Here is a 16,062-nt window from a genome sequence, read left to right as displayed (position 1 = left end):
GAAAAAAGTCCCTTTTCCTTTACGTTTCAGCACAGCTATATTTTAAAATACCTTGATCTGACAGCGGCTAAAAGCAGTTAAGCAAACCACAATTTGACACACAAAATGGATGAAATCTTAATTCATAGCTTTCCTTTTATCCACAGGGTAGTGCGTGTGACAGTTTATCAACCCGTGTTTTAGAATGACATTCTTTCTGCTCTGTGCCTTTCTCACGTTTGCCATGAAGAGGCAGAGGGCTGTGACAAACAAACGTGCCTTCAGCACAAGGGTTCACACGAAGCCCGGGGGTGGCCGGTCCTGTGCTTGCCAGCCACTTGTAGCCTTTTCCAGTTCCTTCCTATTCAGGTTGCAGCTTCTCATTCAACAGGTCTGTCTTCATTTCCCTCCCAGAGATGAGATCAGCCTCATAAAACAGGTTCTTCTAACTGTCCTTCACCAGGCGCCGGTGGGAAACCTTTTGTATCACTTTCATTTGATTTGGGTTTCTGCCTAGCTGAAAATAATAGCAGCTGATTGGTATGAAGGGCACAGATTGCACAGGTATGAAGGCATGAGGAGCTGAAGTGCTGTTCTGGCAGGATTTCACCTGAATATTTTTTTGCTGGGTTGTGTTTTGGACTGGAGCTGTCCTGATGACAACCCAAAAAGCAAGTTCATCTGTTCTTTGTTTTTCCTTTTAAGTTACACATCTGTTACTCTGGTTGACTTTCCCACCAAGAAATGATTATGGTGCCTACAATGCTCAGGCTACTGTAAAATTTAAGCTCCTTTTTGTGTGCTGGAAGCTCAGCTTCAGTCTGTCTGGAAGTTCGCGTGGCAGTGTTGAGGATGTACTCTTGACCAAGTGCTCTCTCATATTTTTCTCAGTATATGTTGAACAATTTCAATTTCACTTCGTTTTCTCTCACACTGCATTTGGACAATCAGTGTATTTTACTGTAAGGTAAAAAAAGAAAATTAAAAAAGTTCATATTTGGTTTCTTCTGCATCAAAGTGTGCCTGTGTGCTTGTTTCTTTCTCATTACACTGTGTTCCAAATGACCGCTGCCCTGCCCATGTTCAATGCCTACACTGGATTTCCTGGGTGTATTTACATGTATATGTCTGTGTTTTTCACTCTTGGTATCACATTTCAGAGATGCTCTGTGTGGGACTGATTAAGGTTAATGGGTGCAGTGCAGAATCTTTAAAAATAGCTTTCGTGCATAATTGCACGTTATGTATTGAGTTTGTAATGTATTACAAGAGGAGAAATACTGAAAAGTTCTGACAGTTATTGTTTCCATATTGAATGCAGAATGTTGTGAAGGCAATTTCCTTGACAGACTCAACTCCAGAGCACTTACTAGTATATGACTTTTTTCCTTAATCTACCTATGATTAATTAATCTACCTATGAGATACACTATAGAGGTTTGAAATAGAAATAATGACTGCTTTATTTGTAAAGGTGGCAAAACTTAGCTGAAACAACTTGTTCTCCATAGAGAGTTTGTGAGAGGGGGAAATAGCATAACATAGACCGCATGGTTGTGGTCACAAAAACATTTTATTAGGTTCAAATACAAAATGTACACTTTTGAATTAAGTAAAACCTTCCATTAGATTTTATTAATCTTTAAATTTGGACAAATTTGTTCAATATCCGGGGAAAAAAAAGTAATACATGGAAATTTCGGTCCCTTGCTGTTGTCTCTCGTGCTCCACATCTGAGTTGTTTAGACTTACTGGGTCTTGCTTTGGGAATTCCTGTCTTCTTAGAAAGAGAGCTTGAAGTTGGTACCTTTTGCCAGTGGTAAACCTGTATGGGGAAACCTTCGCTTTTATTTACAGAGGTTTCTGAGTGAGCATACGAGAATTACTACCTGGAAGCTGAAGTCCTTGGGTATGTTTTGAGAACATGACCTGCTTTGGATGATTGTTTGAAAACAAACAAACCCCCAAACTTCTAAGCTGCACACAGCAGTGGTTTAGCTTCCAGGAGCAGTGTGGGTCAGGGCTGAGCCTTTGGCTGGCGCAGGGTTCGCTCTGCTCTTGGCTCCGAGGTGCTGGGGTGTAGAGGCTGAGGGCTGTGGAGCAGCCAGCTCTCCATCCCTGCCATCCTGTGGGGCTGTCTTGTCAGCATCCAGCTTGCTCATGAGCTGGTGCATTCGGCCCAGCTTGGCTGTTCAGTACTAGTCCAGAGAGGTGAAGGCCCTTTCCAGGAACAGAGGGAAGCGACCCATTTGTAGAAATTTTCTGCGTGGTAGAAAGCAGCTAAGTAAATTATTGCTTCGTGTTGTCACAGATCTGTTTGTGGTGTGCAGTTGTGCATACTGTACACCCTCCATGTTGAGTATCTGAAGCCTGTGTTTGCAAAATGCTTGTAGTGTCTGGAGGTGCTAATAGGGGTATTTTCTGCTGTGCCTGAATATGTGAAGTCAATGGTATTTCATAGGCTGGTTGGCTTTTCTAATTTCCAATAGTCTCTGCTTTGCATCATTAGGCACTTACATAAGTTTGCAAATCTGGCCGAGTCCTTTACTATAATGTTATTTTACCTCTCCTGATCGTGCTGGCATCGCACACCAGAAAGCATTCAGAGTAAAGTTAATTATAACAGTGATCAGACTGCATTATACAGAATGTTGCTTCATTTTATTTACTATCCATACTTCAAAATGACTCTGTGAACTTTGAGCCTGAAGCTTTTTGCCTTAAGGTACCAAAACACGTCTTGTCTAAAAATGGTTGAATGTACAGCACGCAGTTGTTAGCTCACTTTTCTTTGTTCTCTCTGCTTTCTGGAGAAAAGATCAAACAAAATGCAGTGGCAGGTAAGGATGTCTCAGAAAGCATGTAGAAGAAATGTAGCTTCCTGTTCCATAAATTACTTGCACTCTGCTCACCAGCTGCCTGTTATGATGTTTTATTGATGAATAAAAATGGTGTCTGAGGCAATAGAGTGCCTTGCATCTTGCAGCACTGCCAGTTATAAAGATGTCTTCTTGAATAAATTTCCCAATTAGAAAGTATTGACAAAAATATTTAATCTTTTTTACATCAAAGCAAGCTCAAACATCTGCTGCCAAAGTCAGACAATATCAAGTAATCTTTTAAAAGTATATTTTTATTATACTGACAGATGCATGGCTGCATGACATAGATGTCAATTTAAGTTACTAGTGCCATTAATACTCGACAAAGACGCGCTCCCAGAAGAATTTACGTTTTAAAAACGTTGTCAGATGAGTATATGCCAACAGAAAGTAACCAGAGTTAGTCAGCTGCGTTGTTAACAAAGCTAAAAGCATGTTATCTCCAGAGACACCACAAAAATTGGTATTCGCATCATTTCTATTTTCTAACTTCAGCAGAATTGACAGCAGGAAAAAAAGGCATTTTTGTGACTGCAGATGTCGGTTTAAGCAACCTGTCCTTTTTCACTTCTCGTATCTTTTTGGCTCAGAGCGCAGGAAGATTTTCAGTTTCATTTGGGGTGAACTTCTTCAGCATTCATTTGCTTTCCACAAAATTTCAAATAATCCTTCTTCTTGGCAAGGGCTGTAAAGAGAGCACTGAGGAAATGTGAAGACTTGGGCCAGAGTTTCTGCTCCGCTTGTTCAGTTGATAAAGTGTTGGAAAGCTCGATGGCTTTGCTCATTCAGAAAGCTGAGATTTAAAACATTCCTGTCCAGTTCTTATTTGTAAATTACGCTGGATTACTCATTATTTAAATTTGCACATTTTAGTAACTGGATATTCCAATATGAATATTTCATAGTGAGAAACTAAGCTTACTTAAAATTCTCCTTTTTTTTCTTTTCTCTTTTTCTCCCTGGCTGCAGAAGTTTTTTGGAAAAAAAACATTGGTTTTTGGAGCAAGAGTGGAGTGTTCTGCATACAACTGACCAGCGCTCATGGAGCTCATTTAGCATCCCTGTCCTGGTGCTGTTCTTGTATATTTAAAAGAATTAAAGCCAAAACCACTGAGGTGCTGAGTCATTAGAAAAACTGAACTCCTAGTTGAGTCCGGGGTCATAAACACCTCATTAAGGGCTAAATCCCTATACTGAATGAATAGGGACAGTGTTTTCTCTTATGTGGATTTTTTTGAGTAGATTTTTTCTTAAGAGAGGAGCCTGAACTTTTTTAGAAACAATCCTTGCTGCTAATACTTTTAGTATCTGTAATAATAAGCAATCTAGATCTAAGGGCTGGAGGCCACTCCTGGACTTGCTTTTGTTTGCCATACAGAGGGTGAAATCAGTCTCTCAAAATGTAGAGTCCAACACTCTTTCAAGGGGAGATGCTCAACGTTTCATCCTGAAGCTGCTCTTCAATATGCACCCTAGAAATTGATCAACAAATGTTGCTGTTTTATTTTAATTGAACTCTGTGTTAGCTGATGCTGCCTCTTGCATGCCAGCGCTAAGGGGGATTTTTGAATGGGGTTTATCAACATGTGTTATATTGCAGTCTGGCAGGGAACTGTGTATATTAAAATCACATTTTGAGATATGTATCGTGATTGATTTTCAAAATTGATGCCCAGCAATCTATTGTAGTTTGTAATGAGGTGGTTTCAGAAATGTTGGTCAGGTCAGCTTGAAAGGATAATGTTAGAAACGAAAGGAGGTGCAGGAAGTCCTTACCATGCATTTCGTTGTGGTACCTTTAAACTTACTTTTCTTTCTTGTTCTCTGTCTCAGTGATGGTAATGATTCTCCTCCCCTACTCTGCTGAATCTTGCATGATTTGAGAATTCTATTCATCTCTGGAATAGAGAGGTATGGGCAGAAGATTAGTCAAGACAGATTTATGAGATATCCACAAATATTGTCCTGTGTGCTACTTAAGGCTGGGTATGCCCTGAGTTGGGTGGCAGAGCTGTGCATGCACAGTGTAAGGCTGCAGCCTGGGAGGCAGTTTAGACCACACCAGCTTTGGAGGCTGAAAGCTCCAGAGTCCCACTGCTGGTTGCTCATACATACCTACCTGCCTCTACAATTCGTGCCTCGTTCCAGGTGTTTTGCAAGACTTGTCATTTGGGAGCACTGCTGGATGAAATGCAGCTGTGAATTAGAATAGGGGAAGGAGAAGTCGTACTGCTGCAGTGTAACGTGATGTGGCTACAGCTCTGGAGCTGGGCTCTCTGAGTCCAGGTGAAAATCCCCAGTTCTAGCTGTGGGTAAGGTGTTCTTACAGTGCTAAGCAACTGGGCATTTCTTTAATGGTAATATGTTCCCAAGTTGGCTGGATAATAGGAAAAACTTCTCCAGAAGAGTGATGAGGCACTGGCACAGGGTGCCTGGGGAGGTGGTTCAGTTGCTGTCGCTGGTATTGTTCGACAGTGGGGATGCGAAACTCAGGACATGGTTTAGTGGGCAGGATTGATGGTACGTGGAGGTTGGACTGGATGATTTAGAAGTCTTTTCAAACCTTAATGATTCTATGATTCTGTGAAAAATGGATTGGAATGTTTTGTTGAAGCTGCAACAGGTGCATTGAAGCCAAAAATCTGTTAGAAGTGTTTTTGCTGTTCCTACAGAGAAGAGTGTGGTGCTGACTTATGTTATTAGCAAGTTTTAGAAACGTATTGGAAAGGTAAACTTTATCAGAAAAAAATGCATGAGAAAAGCTTAATTCTGAGAGAAGCCAGCAGATAAGAGTTTGCAGTGAGGACCTTGGCTGGGTTTCAGAGGAATCGTTTTTACCGATGGTAACTTTTGTGACAGTGAGGTACAGCAGGTTGTAGCAATGTCTCTCAAGTCTCTCAGAGATAATGACTGAAATCCTAGAATTTGACTCATTCAAGAACTGCAATGGTGATTGCAGGTGCATCCTACATTGCCAAAAAGAGTGATGTTGAATAGCAGACTCATGGCAGAAGATAACATTCTGTCGCTCTTATTTTATTCTGATATGGAGTACACTGATTTTTATCTCAGATATGGCCGTTTTACTGCAGGGAAGGTGATATTACCTGTTACAGGAGTACTTCAGAAGCTGCTGTAAAAATATGTGGCTGTTTGCAGTTTGTGTCTGTCCTTAATACTGAATTTCAACGAGGACAAGAGCAGGTGAATATAGAGAGATTGAAGTTCAGTATCACTCTGTGATATTTGTGGATGACACCAAACTGAGTGATGCAATTGATACGATAGAAGGGAGGGATGCCATCCAGAGTGACCTGGGCAGGCTTGAGAAGTGGGCCCTGATGAGCCTTGTGAAATTCAACAAGACCACATGCAAGGTGCTGCACGTGAGTTGGGGCAATCCCAGATCAGTACTGACTGGGGGATGAGTGAACTGAGAGCAGCCCTGCAAAGAAAGAGTTGGGGGTACGAATGGGTGAAAATTGGGATATGAGCTTACGGTGCAAGCTTGAAGGTCATCAAGACAGTTGTGTCCTGTGCTGTATCAAAAGAAACATGGTTGAGGACGGTGATTGTCCACCTTTGTGAGAGCCCACCTGCAGTACTACATTCAGCTCAGGGGCTTCCAACATAAGAAAGGTGTGCATCTGTCAAAGCGGGTCTAGAGAAGGGCCTTAAAAATGATCGTAGGCGAAGCATCTCTGCTATGAGTAGAGGCTGAAGTTGTTAGGCCTAGAGAAGAGAAGGGTCCAGGGAATCCCTCTTGTAACCTTTTACTTCTTAAAGTAAGGCATGTAAAAAATATTTTCCCCGTATTTTGTACAAGGACCCGTAGTAATAGGACAAGGGGTAATGGTTTTAAACTGAAAGAAGGTAGATTTAGATTAGATACTGGGAAGAAATTCATTATTGTGAGGATGATGAGGCGTTGAACCAAGTTAGCCAGAGAAGTTGTTTATGGTTCCGTCCCTCATAGTGCTCATGACCAGGTCAGATGGGGCACTGGGCAACTTGGTGTAGTGGAAGTGTCAATGGGGCACTAACAGTCTGGAGCTATTATGACAGTTTGTGTTTGTCAGAAAGGGGATCCTATCTCCAAACTCGTTTGCTGCCATCGTCTGTTTCCTAGTCACAGAGTTCTGCCTCTCCTGTATCTTTCACAGCAATAATGTGTTGAAAAACTCTATTCAAAGAGTAGAGTCTTGTTTTCACCTCATTTACTGAGTTCAATCTTAAGGAAGAATTCCAACAGCCAGAAGGAAGGATATCCTTTTCTGGGGATGAAAGATAGGAAAGGAGAAGGGAGAGAGAGATCTTCCCATTTTATCAGCACAAGCTGAGGTGTGAGGGAAAGGTTAATAGTTGCAAATAGTTGAACTGAAAGCGAATGTTAAGTCAAAGATGTATGTAGAGTTTTGGAAGAATAGATGAGGAAAACTATGTTTATTGTCAATTTTCTGTGAAAGCCTCAAGAAAGCCACAGAAAAAAAACAATTCAGGAAATTTGCTGTTAAAAGCCTTCTAGTTAAGAAGCTAAGGGAAGTAATAGAAACAATAGCTTGTAGCAACAGATAGCCTCAATACTGGAAAATACTCTATGTATCTTGTCCTGCAGCAGGACAAGTACAGGCAATAAGAAATACCTGCGTCCATCCCATGTGCTGTTACTTCTATGCTGTTTTACAATATTACGATATGGCAGGGATCAGTTTCCCAACCATTTGAAGGGTGAATGCTTTACGTAAGTTTTCCTTCAGTTTTTGCCTTTGTAGTGATAAGAAAGTGTTTGGTGTGGCTCCAATTTATTTGGAGGAACATCGTGCATCACCATGCTCTGAAAAACACCTTCCATAAGTGATGTATCCATTCCTGGGGGAGATAGGTAGATGGTTATAGTACAGAAACAATTAAGTGTACTGAGAGAAATCCCAGCTTAGTTGCACACTTTGATTTTAGTGGAGCCAGGGCTTCTCATAGCTGTCCACAAAAGTCCCATGTCTCAGAAGATGTGGGGAGCTAATGAAAAGTTGCATCAAAGTTTCTCTGAAATGAAAGACTGTTATACTTCATTTGGTAATCAAAAATAAATGTGGTTTATAGAATTATAAATTCAAGATTGTAATTTCATAAGCTATTCAGTGCATTAAACTTTAATAATTTTGTTCTGTTTTATTTATTAGCTTACATGCTCAAAGATATTGCAAAATTGTGTAAAAGTAAAGATTACGATTACAAATTACATAGATTGCATTTGCAGTAAATGAGTTTGGGTAAGTGGAGACTGGTGAAATTATTGAAATAAAAGCAATGGTAAATGTTTTGTGAAACATCTTCTGCTTTAGTTCCAACTATATTTAAGTAGCACTCAACTAACAGTTTTCCTTTTGTTCTTCTTGCAGCTAATTCCAGCCTTCTTGGAGGTGGAGGAGGTAAGTCTTCCTACCCCTACAATTCTGTGATTCTGTAGTATACTATTTATTCTGATTGTGGAATATATGCTGAGGAAATGTAGTGTTCTGTTGCTTATAAAACGGTCTGTCTTACGCGGGATGGTAAAATTATCAAATGGGAAATTCCACTAAAGTCAGTAACATTTGATACCATCAAAAACCAGAGTCTGTGAGTGTTGCTGAATTCATTTTCCTCTCTGGATATGAGTAGGGGTGGCCTGTGTGTGGGACTGAAATATTAGGGAACCAAACTGTGTGTTACTCTATATTGTGGTTAAGTAATTCGATTTTTTAATTTCAGCTACTTCAGGGGAATTTTGAATGCCTCTTTATGGTTTAAAAAAAGTTACAAGAATAAAACAAGGTAGAATGTCTTGTTAGTCAGGTAATGTGGCTTTATCTTTGCTCCTCTTTTTCACTTGTTTCCTTGCCCCATTCCTGCTGGAATTATGAAATGGGTTTCAGTACAAATCGCTTGTGTACGATGCTACCAACATATCTACTAGCAAGACGGAGGCACAAGTGCGTATAGTGAGCGTTGTTTCTAAATACATTTCCTCTTTGAACATTGGTGCTATTTGGCTTTTTGCAGTACTGCAGGAGCTAACATGAGTGTTACAATTCAGGAAAAAAACATGCAGTGCTTGATTTCAGTTTTCTGTTACTTACCCTGCCTCCCAGAGGGAAGTAAAAGAGCTCAGTTCTGGAAATTTCACAATGTAGGAGCAGTGCAGGCAGCTACTAATCTTTCTTCCTGGCTGGAGTTAAAAGGACTTGATGATCAGAGCTTACATATGCAAGGGTAAAGGAAAGAGCTCTGCAAAAAAAAAAAGAAAAGACAGAAAATTGCTGTTGCTTGTGAGGCTTTTGTTTTAACAACCTTAACTGAATGAGCAGCCCTTATTTGTGAATCATGAGCATGGGATTGTCACATGAAAAGGTGCTTGACAACTGCACCGAGACATCTAAATAAAATGCTTTGCGCTTCTCAGCTGTGTATCTGGATGTTAAATGTATGGAAGCCTTACCTGATAATCCTGTTGGATTAATGTGTTTCTTTTGATTTGAGCTAGTTGCTTGCAGTATACTGATTTTTTTTTTTTTGTCTTTGTTTAAACGATAATCCTTTAAAAGGTAATCCTTTGCTAGCGAGTCGTGTTCCCATGGAGCGATCAGCGCACCTCCTCTCTACTGCTTACTCCCAGCTGGTAATGTGGAAAAAAAAAATCAATGCAAATGTTCAAATTCCAATCAGGTTCCCAGAGCACTGCAGCTCCTAACAGGATTTGTCTATTGACTTTCACTGGTATTTATTCAGCTGGACTGTACTTCAAAAGTTGATATCTTTTCAGCATGGCGCTTGGTAGCGTGGTCCTCTCTCCATGGCATAGGGGATTTTTCCTGTCGTTTAGGGATGTTTTTGCTGCCTTCCCCACTGCTGCTCTGAGCTGGACAGCCACACAGTTGGGGAGCTGATTTTGTCAAAGTGTCTGACCTGTGTTTCATGTCTTAACCGTGGGAAGTGAAGGACGTTTGTCCAAAGAGGATGAATCACTTAGGAATCTGAAGTAACTTAACTGAGGGAACATGCCGGCAAGCAGCACCCCACAGATGTGCTGTGGCTGGGCACCCACACGCAGCACCATGTTGGCCTCTGGTGCTGAGCGTGCTGGGGCCAGGCAGAGATTTGTGCAGCTCTGTGCTTCTCCATGATGTCCTGTGTGGACAGTCAAACAAAGGGAAGTCGCTCTGGTTGCAGCAGTGAGCAGTCATGTTGCTTCTTGGCCACAGGTGTAATTCACTTCCTCTGCAGATTAAACATGTGCTCAACTACACAGCGTGTTTTTCCCTCTACCAGCCAAAATAGAGGCTGAAAATCTCTGATTCCTATTTATTTATTGGCAGTTGATGAACTTCTGATGACTGATTCTTGTACTGGGGGCTTAAAAAAAAAAAAAAAAAAGGGCTGCAGGAGCTGGGCTCAGGCCTCTGCCCCGTTCCCGCCTTGGCACCTCTCCTCATGGTGGCGGCGCTGCCTGCTGAGGTGATGGCCGCAGTGGGCAGCTGAGGTCAGCGTGCTGCTGCTCCTTTCTTCCCGTTCTCCCAGTTCCCCTCATGCCCTGACGTTGCTTTTTGGCTTTTGCCACTTTTCTGAAGTAAGCTTTCACAGCAGTGCCAGAAACACCTCTGGTGGGGTCAGATTTTGGCGCAGGGTGTCGTCTGCTGGGGAGCTGTAGCTGGCCTGCATCCAGCAGCACTGACCTCTCACAGAGGTCTTCTCACAGAGGAGGTCTCCCCACAGCCAAGCTGCTTCCAAACACTTGCAAACAGCGCCCAGTGCAATCCCGGATCCTGTCATCTCTGGTGGAGGATAATCGCACATCCTGTTGGTTGATGATGGAGGTAAAATACCCAAACTGGTTGCTTTGTGGCTTAGAGTTCGACTGCTTACTGTTGCACTCCAGAGGGGCTGTGAGCTACTGTGGGGTAGGGCAGCCATCTTACCCTTGGTCACTTCCAGTGTAGAGTGGGCTCGTTTAGGTTTACTAAATCAGGCTAAAAGCCTAAGAATTTTGCTTAAAAATTACACCTAACTTTGGACAGCCTGCTCTTGAGGTTGCATGGCAGCTGTATTCCTTCAGACCAGAGAAATACAGACACTGTGTTCTGGCTGGGCTTGCTGAGGGAGCAGAGTACAGTGAACTACAGCCATCAGAGGCAGGTGAAACCCAGGTCCATGCTACTGGAGCCTCTTAGGCAATGAACCTGCGGTTGGCAGTGTGCACTCCTATGCAGAAGTGATCCTTTCCTTCAGCTGAGAGCATTTGGTTTTAAAATCCCAGGTATTATTATTATTTTTTTTTCCCTTTTCCACAAGTAAGGGGTAGCAGTAGTAGGCATGCAATATTGCTGATGAATTATTAAAGCTTTATTATATATGTAAACACCAACATCTTCTTTTGATTGAGGGTACTGAATATTTATGATAATGCATAATACCAGTATAGTTTCTCCATTAATTGGATTCAGATCTCTTCAGTAACGCTGGTTAATTAAATCTCTCTGTCACTGCTGGGGGTATGAATAAGTATCTTAGTTTCACAGAAAAGGAAAATCAGAATTCCAGCTTGCTCAAGTTGAGGCAAAAGCATTTGTGATTTTTTGAGCTGCTGTTAAGCTGTTCTGTGTTGTAAACTTTTCCAGACTCAAACACAAAATAGTTGGAAATCATTGTTTGTAAGCCCTGATCTAACCCAAATTACTCAATACTTGTGGTTAAAACAGCTTCTGGAGGAGATCTTATGAGGAATCCAGTGGGCACCATTGTTGGTAAACATGGCACACTTGCTTGTAAGTCCTGGTTACTTTGGGTGGCTGCTCATCATCATTCCCATGTCACCTTGGAGCCACATCAAGGCATCGGTGTGCTTTGATTTCACAGAGCCTAAGTAACGATTTGTTCTTGCATTCCCCATTTGAATGATGTCTTTTCATTTTTATGGCTATTTGGAACGAAGAGATAAAAGTACAAAAGATACCAGAAACAATTTTTCACAGAACTGTTTAATCATAAAATTGAGAAACTCACAATAGAGTTTTAGAGAAGAATCTTTAGTTAAATATAGATGTCGAAGGTTTCTTTCTGCTTTTCAAATAGCTCTGAAGTCTCCCAGATTTTAGTGTGAGTTTGGGGAGAAGTCTTTTTCCTTTTTCTTTCTTTACTGTTTTAAATAATTGATTTTTAATTAGGAGGCATATTTCACTGTCAGGACTAGATTTATCACACATTCAGCATCTCACTGCTCCTAATAACTTACACAGAGCATTGTGGCTTATTTGTGCATCATGTATTATTTGTTCCATTGCGTTGAACAGTGCAAAGGTGAAAATTATTAAGAAAGTTACTTGCATCGGGAGGCAAAATACTTTGAGAGGTGGGTACCCTTTTAAAAAATGTATTCTGGCTGTTCAGAAATTGAGATGCTTTACTTTGCAAGGCAGTTATTACTCTACTTGCAGGTCTGGGGCTTTGCGAAGGAATGGAAGGATGTGATCTCATGCACTGTGTTAGAGCAAAGTGAGCAAGAGCTGAATTTCCCCTCCCCCTGACTGTTTTGGATAGTCAGGGGTTTGGAGTTTTGTGCCCCTTTTCCAATTACCTCATTTTCAGTTATTTTCCTTGGGGTTTATTTTTCCTTTATTTCATTTGCTGACTGTAATCAAGTTCTTGTTGCATGCTAATTTCTGGATTGGCTTGCTTTCCTTGAGCTTAAATTGAGGGTATATATAAAACAGCAAGCTAGGGAATTTTTTTCCTTGCAGGATTTTGGTGCCTAGGTTAGATCTGGGAAAGGAAGCATCCCCATTTAATTTGTCGTATGATAAATACAATTTCTGTCAGCTATTTGTACTTCTGAATGGTAACTTGGACTTTAAAAACTGAGATGAGACAGGTTATACTCACAGTCTTTTGGAAGCATTGTTTGGACCCAGTTTAAATTGGTTGCCCAAAAAGATCTGTCTCCTTTTCTGTTTGCCTCTGTTTTGGGGCCAGTGTAAGTTTTTCTGGGCCTTTTACTAGCATGGAAAAAATTAATTGCTATGTCGTCATAAGCATGTTAGTATATCTTAAATGTAGACCAGACCTACCTCTGCAGGCTTCCAAGACATTTGGAGGCAAATCATTTTAAGCAGCTGTTACGGCTTGGGGAACTTATGTTCAAGAACTTGGTTTGGAACTGGGTTTCCTTGCACAGGATCAATTAGATTCCACTTTGAATTTGGTTCCTCTATTTGTCTTTACCTCTGCATTAGATTAGGAAAGTGGCAGAAAAAAATCTGTTTTCTCCTGCTGGAAAGAAATGACCACAGCCCCTGACTTCTGCTATGGAAAATGGGTTTAACTGAAGGAAAATGAGCTATTCTGTGTCCTTTTGCCGAGCCTGAGCACAAAATCACATGAAGGAGGAGATGGACTTTGTGCGAGGCTCTGTGTGCAGCTTCAAAATGCAAGCAGCTGCTGAAGGAATTTAATTACGTGTTCTTCCTCATCTGAATAGAGATTGAATGAAAAGGGAAGAGTGATACAGACCTGATTTTTCAATTTTATTTTTTTTCTCACCAGCAAGCTGGTATCTGGGCAGATGGCTGTCACTGCTTTCAGGGCTCACTTGGGTCCCTGCATTGTACCATTTGGGACCAAGTTGGTGGTGGAGCATCCATCTCCAAACATGGGAATTGCGGGTGTTTAGCAAAGCCATATTGGTTATTGCTACTGCTGTGCAAAGAGGGGATAGTCAGTGCTTCAGAGGGGAGTGCTGCAAAGGCACCCTGTCTGTTTGCTAATTGATTGTTCAAAAAGCCAATGACATCTAATGATAAATACCATTTTTTGACACCCCTCTTGGACAGGGATAAAGTTTTCATTCTCACAGCCATGACTTGGGGACACTGCTACTCATTTCGGCCATCTTCTGATAGCTAAATCTCTGGGGAAAAGAAAAGAAGAAAAAGGTTTTTTTTACCATTTGAATGCTGTTACTGCTTGTAATCTGACATCAAGTTATGTAGCAAATGAATGTTCTTTTGCTTGAGAAGTGAACGTTGTCCAAGGGAAAATGGGAGGCAGGGATGAGACAACTTGCAAAGCTCCCCATAGTCGTATAAAAGGAGAATACTTTGAATAGACTAGTTCTGTGCTGGCCCATTCAATAACAGTGAAAAGACAAGCCTGTTCCTTCCTGATCTGAGTTGCTCTGTTTTGAATTTCACAGGGTTTGGGCTTGATATTTACATAATTCAAATGCAAGTAAAGCAAAGGTTTAAATCCAAAGTTCATATTTGTACTTGACGTGCGCATAATGTGAGTGTATCCCTTGAGAGGAGGGGAGTTTGAGAAAGGAGCACTGACAGGATTCTTTCATCAAGAAAATAAGCGTTATTATTTTGTATTTTTTTTTTATGTCAGTCTGTTGGCATTTTCTTGTATCTTGTCAAATACATTTGTCAGATTGAGGTGTGCTTGCAACAAATGGCTTCACGGAACAAATGTGCTTCATTTTGAATTCCTGCTAGCTTCAGTTGCTTTGTGTGCTGTGTCGTCATATCTTAGGTATGTGGAAAATAGCCACAAAGGTACAAAGATTTTTCCTAGGGAATAATGATTGAGTAGAAGAACTGATAATAATTTAAGGAAAATGGCCATTTGCCTTTCTTGCTAATTAGTCCTTTTCTGCTAGACGATTGCTCCTGCAGTTCTGTGGGGTTGTCAAGTGTTTTTATCTCTCTTTACTATTTGCATGCAGTTCTTTTTCATCTCTGTAAATAGGGTGGGTATGAGAGGGTTGTGTCCACAAGTTCCCCTGCTGCCACAGTACATCAGCCAATTAAAATGTTTATATTGATGCATTTATGTATTTCTGTACAGTTGTAATGTGAGTTACATTGTTATCCTGGTAGCTCAGGTTAGAGTGTAGCCCCTTCAAGGTCTTTGGTTCACCCCCAAATCTTGTTATTTATGAGCTTTTTGTTGGATCAGATCAAAGCAAAGAGATTTCTCTGTAATTCTACTTCTTTTATAGAATTTGCTCATTGTGTAAGCTAGGCCTTTGGTTACAGGTCAGTTACTCTTGACACACTTTATGTACATAAGCATGTTTTTTGCTTTCAGTTATTGCAGTGGGTTCTTACATACGAGATTTAGTTCAACTTTAATTAAAATTAGTGACTTCTCGTTCTCTACTGCACCTAGAGATACAGTAATGATAACTGTATAAATAAATGGACATAGTTTATTTCAGAAGACTGCTGTGATTGTATTTAAAGTGTGTGCCCTAATTTCAAATTTCCTTTTTTTGTTGTTATTTAAACATGGTATCTATTTTGGTCCTTGGCTTGATAGGGTGCTAATTTCCTTTCTCCAGTCATTTTATAGATGGTTATAGTTATGGGTAATAGTCGTAAGCAGGAAGTCTTTGGATTGATAAGTATTTTTTACTTGCATGCTGCCTAATTGTATCCTGTAAATTACAGTTTCTCAGCAGTTATTTTAAAAGAAAAAAAATACGTTTTGCTGTTTACAGGAACTGATCAGATGTATGAGCAAGTGATAAGTCTCAGGCATGTTCTGGTAGCTCCGCATAACTAACTTTCCTTTCTTTAGTTATGCCTTCTTAAAAAAGTCATTTTGGGTAAGTTTACTGCTCTTGTCAGTGGAAAAAGAACCTGACTGTGTGTTTTCTGTCAGGAAAATAATTTGACCTGCAGTTTGTCCAGATCGTGGTTATTTTTGTCCTCAGCCTTCAGGAGTGCTGCTGCGTTGCTTTGGTCAGGCACTGGGAGATAATGCTTCATTATTCACCCCGCACTTACGGAGTGCTGCATGCACAGCACTCAGCTCTGGATCTCCCATAGCCTGTCACGTTTTGCCTCCCTTTTCCTTTTCTTTGGAGCAAATTGCACTGCTGTCTGTCCACCTGCGGTGGAAGAATGAGCGTACACAGTTTCACATGTATGTTTTGCTTATGACTTTCAAATGTACATACTTGTATGCATATGTGGCTATATACACTTGTGACCAAATGCAGTAGCCTTTTCAGAGACTCACTCTTAATGTGTTTGCACAAGCACGTGTAGAAATAAATAAAAAAGCTATGGCATTCATTTTGTTAGGCCAGGAAAAAGCCTTTGGTTCATGGTCACTGAAAGTTTAAGGCACTCTTGATAAAAATCCAAGCCGAAAAGGCAGGCAG

At 40.8% G+C, this 16,062-nt stretch overlaps 1 protein-coding gene and 1 long non-coding RNA gene across 10 annotated transcripts in view; one reads left to right on the top strand and one right to left on the bottom strand.

Annotated features, from left to right (window-relative positions):
* Positions 1-16,062, top strand: part of MACROD2 (mono-ADP ribosylhydrolase 2) — an 834,860-nt gene that overhangs the window by 163,539 nt on the left and 655,259 nt on the right. For 5 of the 6 annotated variants that reach the window (XM_048935508.1, XM_048935507.1, XM_048935504.1 and 2 more), the window contains exon 4: positions 8,261-8,290. In XM_048935508.1, the coding sequence (XP_048791465.1) occupies positions 8,261-8,290 (30 nt within the window). Of the gene's footprint in view, positions 1-8,260; positions 8,291-14,191; positions 14,424-16,062 lie in introns of those variants that run through there. The other variant, XM_048935509.1, reaches the window with a different exon arrangement.
* On the bottom strand, positions 1,592-10,228 carry LOC125688908 (uncharacterized). 4 transcript variants are annotated; one of them, XR_007374960.1, is made up of 5 exons: positions 9,340-10,228; positions 8,981-9,128; positions 4,981-5,057; positions 4,670-4,759; positions 1,592-4,333 (listed from the first exon to the last, which is right to left on the bottom strand). It is a non-coding gene; the product is annotated as an uncharacterized LOC125688908 (long non-coding RNA). The 4 variants fall into 4 exon arrangements; XR_007374958.1 differs by having other exon boundaries at positions 1,592-4,759; XR_007374959.1 differs by lacking the exon at positions 4,981-5,057.

This window comes from Lagopus muta, chromosome 2, assembly GCF_023343835.1.
Source record: "Lagopus muta isolate bLagMut1 chromosome 2, bLagMut1 primary, whole genome shotgun sequence".
In the NCBI taxonomy this organism is placed as follows: Eukaryota; Metazoa; Chordata; class Aves; order Galliformes; family Phasianidae; genus Lagopus; species Lagopus muta.
This window is presented reverse-complemented; position numbering and strand designations above follow the sequence as displayed.